We start from the raw sequence: 5,516 nt of genomic DNA, 5'->3' as shown, positions 1-5,516 counted from the left end.
CTGAACAACACAGATCTTAATTATGTTCTAATATAACCTTATAACATCATATAGTTTGAGAGTTATTAATGTGAAACTTTATATCTTAAATAGAGTTTTATAGATACATTATTTCTGTATAGAGTAGAGAAGTGGCAAGGATAGAAGATTATTGTGGACAATTATGCAGACCAGAGCAGAGCACTTGTGTTTAACAAACAGCTTTGAATTCTAATTTTCTGCAATATACATAGTGTAGGTACAATTTGTAGTCATTACTGTGTATTAGGAAAGTTATTAAAATTCTTAAACTTGTTGAGGCTTTCCACAGCACCTTCGCCAGATTTTAATTGGTTTTATCTAGTTCCATAAGAGAGCTCTTTAAAACAAATCAAAGTGCCTTAAATCACATGTTTTACCCATCGGAGGACAGAGATATTCCTTCCATAATCTGGCGAGTTTTCCTAAGAACTGAAATCTGAAGATTCTCAATGGTGAATTAAAAGACTTGGCAGAAGATAATTTGTGTGCCTTTTGATGGGCTCAGTTTCAAAATGACAAAATAACAATGTTTTGAAACAGAAGGGTTAAATCTTAATCTCAGAGGTTTACAAAGCTGCTAGTCGCAGTCTCCTTAAAATTTAATATACCTCGTTAATGCTTACTTGCAAACACTGAAGGATTTTTATGATTATAATCATGTGTTACAGCACCTAGTACTGTTTCTAAGCAGCATACTAATCAGCTTAATGAGATATTACTGCACTTTTTGTTGACTAAAGCAAAATCCCTTTTATTGTTCTAAAGCTTGTCCTTTACTTTATTTTTTCCCAAAACATTATCTTGTTTTATTGTACACCAGTAAATATCATACCATCGTTTTTTTGTCAAGTCATAGAACTATCTTTCTCATTGTAGAATATGTAATATATTGAATATGCTTAATGGAACTGAAAGTTACAAATGGATTTTATTTTTTTTCTGGCTTTTCTAATGGAAATGGAAGAGATGCATAACGATTCTTTTTCCATAGATTTAGAAGTGTAAACAGGTGCAATTTCATAAGAAGAAAGACAAGGGAGGTGGTAAAAGCCTTTGCCCTTTCCGTAATAATTAGATTTTGAAATTGTAGCGTATTTTAAAATAGTAATTAATGATTATTGGTAAACATGCAGAATGATGAAAACACACGTATGATCAAAATTGTGTAGCACAGTTGGCATTTAATACACTTTTTATTGTTTTAACACTAATTCCTTTGCATTATTATGGGTAGGTAAAACATAAAATGCAAATTGTACTTCAGTGATTCAATGCTTGTAACTCTTTCACAGTCTGAATCTAAAATATCTTCTGATTTTCAGAGATGGAGGAAGCTAGTTTGTGCCTTGGTGTTTCTTCAGCTGTGCCAGAAGCTGACGCCCATCTCAACACCACCATACTCAATGGGCAGTATTCAATGAGCCAGAAGCTGCACCAGATCACTTCCCAGCTCAGCCATGCCTTCCCGGAGCTCCAGAACAGGCAGAATCCCGAGGAGAAGGCATCAGCGCCGCTAGAAGACAAAAGCCACATGTCCATAGCAAACCAGCCCATCAGCAGTCAGATGGCACTGTTGGCAAACCAGCTCAACAGAGAGGTTGACACCAGTTTGAACGGGCGCGTGGACCTGCAGCAGTTCTTAAATGGACAAAATTTAGGGATTATGTCTCAGATGAGTGATATAGAGGATGATGCCAGGAAGAACAGAAAGTACCCATGTCCCCTCTGTGGGAAACGCTTTCGATTTAACAGCATCCTGTCGCTACACATGCGAACTCATACTGGAGAGAAACCATTTAAGTGTCCATACTGTGACCACAGAGCAGCTCAGAAAGGCAACCTGAAGATACACCTGCGTACTCATAAGCTTGGAAACCTTGGCAAAGGTCGTGGAAGAGTCCGAGAAGAAAACAGACTTTTACATGAGCTGGAGGAGAGAGCAATTCTTCGGGACAAACAGATGAAGAGCAGCCTCTTGCAGCCACGACCTGACGTGAAAGCACAGCAGCACGCCCAGCCAATGCCTCTCGCAAACTGTAACTTGTCTGTGCCACCTAATCACAGCACACCTGATATTTCAAACCCTGTTCCCTCTCCAAAGCCAGTCAGCGTCCAGGAAGAAGTTGTCGCTCAGACAGCTGGGTTCAGATGCACGTTTTGCAAAGGCAAGTTTAAGAAGCGCGAAGAGCTGGACAGGCACATAAGGATCCTGCACAAGCCTTACAAGTGCACCCTGTGTGACTTTGCCGCCTCGCAGGAGGAGGAGCTGATCAGCCACGTGGAGAAGGCTCACATAACTGCAGAGTCAGCACAGGGCCAGGGCTCCAATGGGAACGGAGAGCAATCCACCAACGAGTTCCGCTGTGAGGTGTGCGGCCAAGTGTTTAGCCAGGCCTGGTTCCTAAAAGGCCACATGAGAAAGCACAAGGATTCCTTTGAACACTGCTGTCAGATCTGCGGGAGGCGATTCAAAGAGCCTTGGTTTCTTAAAAATCACATGAAAGTTCACCTGAATAAGTTATCTGTAAAGAACAAATCTCCTAATGACCCTGAAGTACCTGTCTCCATCAGCAGCATGTCCCAGGAAGCTCATGCAAACTTATATTCAAGATACCTGTCATGTTTGCAGAGTGGGTTTCTTCCTCCCGACAAAGCGAGTTTAAGTGAACAAAATCCAATCTATAACAAAGGAGATATGCCCATGAAAGAGAAAGAAGTCTTGGGGAAGCTCCTTTCGCCCATTTCTGGCATTGGTCACAGTATTGCTGAAGGGGATAAACATTCTTTATTGGGCTGTCTCAATCTGGTGCCTCCTCTGAAATCCAGCTGTATAGAAAGGTTACAAGCTGCTGCCAAAGCGGCAGAGATGGATCCAGTAAACAGTTATCAGGCCTGGCAGCTTATGGCAAGGGGAATGGCCATGGAACATGGCTTTTTGTCTAAAGAGCAGCAGATACATCGCAGCCATGAAGACACTTTGGCAAATGCTGGAGTTATGTTTGATAAGGAGAAGCGAGAGTATGTGTTAGTAGGAGCAGATGGCTCTAAGCAGAAAATGCCTGCTGATTTGGTTCACAGCACTAAAATGGGCAATCAGAGAGACTTGCCAAACAAACTAGACCCTTTAGAAGGCGGTAGAGATTTTTTGTCACATGGTATGAACCAGGGACTCGATTACAACTTACAAAGTCATGGAAACGTAAAAGAAAAGCCAACTGAATGCCCGGACTGTGGAAGGGTTTTTAGAACATACCACCAAGTGGTTGTACACTCCAGGGTCCACAAAAGAGACAGGAAGGGAGATGATGACATAATTCAAGGTAGCCTTGATGAGCGACGTGGGTCTGGAAGCGATCAAGAGTCTCAGTCTGTCAGCAGGTCGACAACACCGGGGTCCTCTAACATTACTGAAGAAAGCGGAGTAGGTGGGGGTCTTTCACAGACAGGGAGTGCCCAAGAGGACAGCCCACATCCTTCCTCACCCTCCTCTTCAGGTATGAGAACTTCTTCTTCCCTCTCTGCACTGAAAGCTTTGTAGCTGTATTTGAAATCACAGCAGCAAAGTAGTTTATGCATTCTCTTGTTAGGTTGTTTCCTAGCAGTCCGCAGGGACATGGTGTTATATGCCAAAACATCTGTGCTTGGGTTCCCGCGGTGCCTTCGAGGTTAATTCTCGGCTCACCCTTTTCTCCCCTCCAAGGGCAGGTCTCCTGGCCTTTCTGCTGTCACCTCCGCCACCGCGCCAGCAGCAGCGTGCAGGGTGTGTGCAGTCACCAATGGCAATGTCGCTTCCAGGGCCTCTCTCTCCAGGTTTTGGAAGGTGGTTTTTTTCACTCCTCTTCTATTCATGGTGTCTCTCTTGCAGATCTTTCCGTGTCCTCCATGTACAGGGTTGAGGAAAGATGCCTCTTTGAGCTATAGTTCAAAGAAATGGGATTAATAAACAGCATGTTGGCTAACCTTTCTGATTGACCTTATTCCCACAACCATATCAGTTACTCAGCTGAGATATGTACTTGTACCTGGCCACTGGACTGGTTAAAAAGAGATTCAAAAATACAAATTACCAACTTTTTGACAGTCTATTAATTTATGTGCACATTTTAACATGTATGAGGCCTTCTGCTTAATTCATGTCTATTTGAAAGTACAAGAAAAATAGAAATTGGACTGAAACATTTTAATTGCATTGTATGTCATGTTAAGTTGCTGTGTATGAAATAGCAAAGCAGATAGTATTTCATTGGAGATGTCTATAAAATATTGAGCTTCCTGGTACAATTTTTAAAGTTACTAGCCTATGACTGCTGAAATAAAATCTCCAAGTAATAACAGGTAAGATTTCTGGCCTCATCTATATTTCCAAAGTCACTTACTAATGGATAGTAAATTGAAAGTTATATCTTCAGCCCTTTATGAAGAAAGCACCTCACTAATACTGTAATCATTCTGCAAGCCTAACAACAGAGGAAATCATGCCATAACAAATACTCTGTTACTAATGGCAACATTGATTTCTGCAATCAGCCATTAAGTCTAGAAAATGAAAGACAGTTTGAGGTACCTTAAGGCATTACATTGCCCACTGTTAAAGAGCTGGTAGCAGGCTGTTGAGGGTAATTCTTTTTAGTTTTTTTTTCCCCCAGTTTCGATAAATATTTTAGTATTGGAGGCAATTCACTGTTACAGTTATTAAGTATATGCCAGTTTATTTTTGTTGTTCTTGTCATGCTCCAGTATACTCTGCTTCTGAGGCCAAATTAATATAAAAATAAAGTGTTAGTTTGCTGGCTTATTACAAACCAGTAAAGAAATTGTTAAGACACATAAATCTGCACTCCACATTCCACAGATTCCTATAGTACTTAATGCTGTTGTTTAAATACCCATGAAACACACTGTCTACTCTTAGAGTCATAGCCTCGTTTACAATTTATTACTGGTGAGACACATTAGAAAATTCTATGTAGGAACAAGGGTAACAGGCGAGAGCTAATTTCGTACTATATATAGCTGCTGAGATTGTTTTAAGAGGATTGAAAATATGTCGGGATGAAGAAGATTATTTTTCTAACTTTCACTTTTAAAAATCTTACACATTGGCCAGGGGTACGGGAGGTAACGGTCCTCTTTGATATAGAAAGTGTCACTTCTGTTTTGCGATGCCATAGAGTGATCGGACATAAAAGATCCTGAAATTGTTAAATTCTGTCCGAAGCCTTCCAGGCTTTCTGGAAAAGTTTGAAATAAAAGAGCCCCAGAGCCTTCTGAGCAAGGTTGAACTGATAGAGATTGAAGAGGATTCAGAACAAAGCATGTGAAAGTTGGTGTGTTTTGAGTGCCCTGAAAACTTTAATTCCGAGTGTTCTGGTTCGTTAAATGTATTGTTGTGGGAAGTTTTTCCTGTCTTCAGAGGCAAAAGATAACACTGCAGTGTTGTTCTCTCTCTCAGGCTACTGATTTAAAATTATTTTTAACTGAAACTACAATTTATT

The 5,516-nt window shown here is 40.7% G+C and overlaps 1 protein-coding gene across 1 annotated transcript in view; it reads left to right on the top strand.

The window, feature by feature from the left end:
* Window positions 1-1,344: 1,344 nt before the first annotated feature.
* The window catches only part of ZNF536 (zinc finger protein 536), a 77,014-nt gene continuing 72,842 nt past the window's right edge, over window positions 1,345-5,516 (top strand). The window contains exon 1 of the mRNA XM_010189743.1: window positions 1,345-3,515. Coding sequence (XP_010188045.1) covers window positions 1,346-3,515 — 2,170 coding nt within the window. The 5' untranslated portion in view covers window position 1,345. The remainder of the gene's footprint in view (window positions 3,516-5,516) is intronic.

This window comes from Mesitornis unicolor, unplaced genomic scaffold (assembly GCF_000695765.1).
Source record: "Mesitornis unicolor isolate BGI_N332 unplaced genomic scaffold, ASM69576v1 scaffold33078, whole genome shotgun sequence".
NCBI classification, from domain to species: Eukaryota; Metazoa; Chordata; class Aves; order Mesitornithiformes; family Mesitornithidae; genus Mesitornis; species Mesitornis unicolor.
Note: the sequence above shows the minus strand (reverse complement) of the source record. Positions and strands in the feature narration are given on the sequence as shown.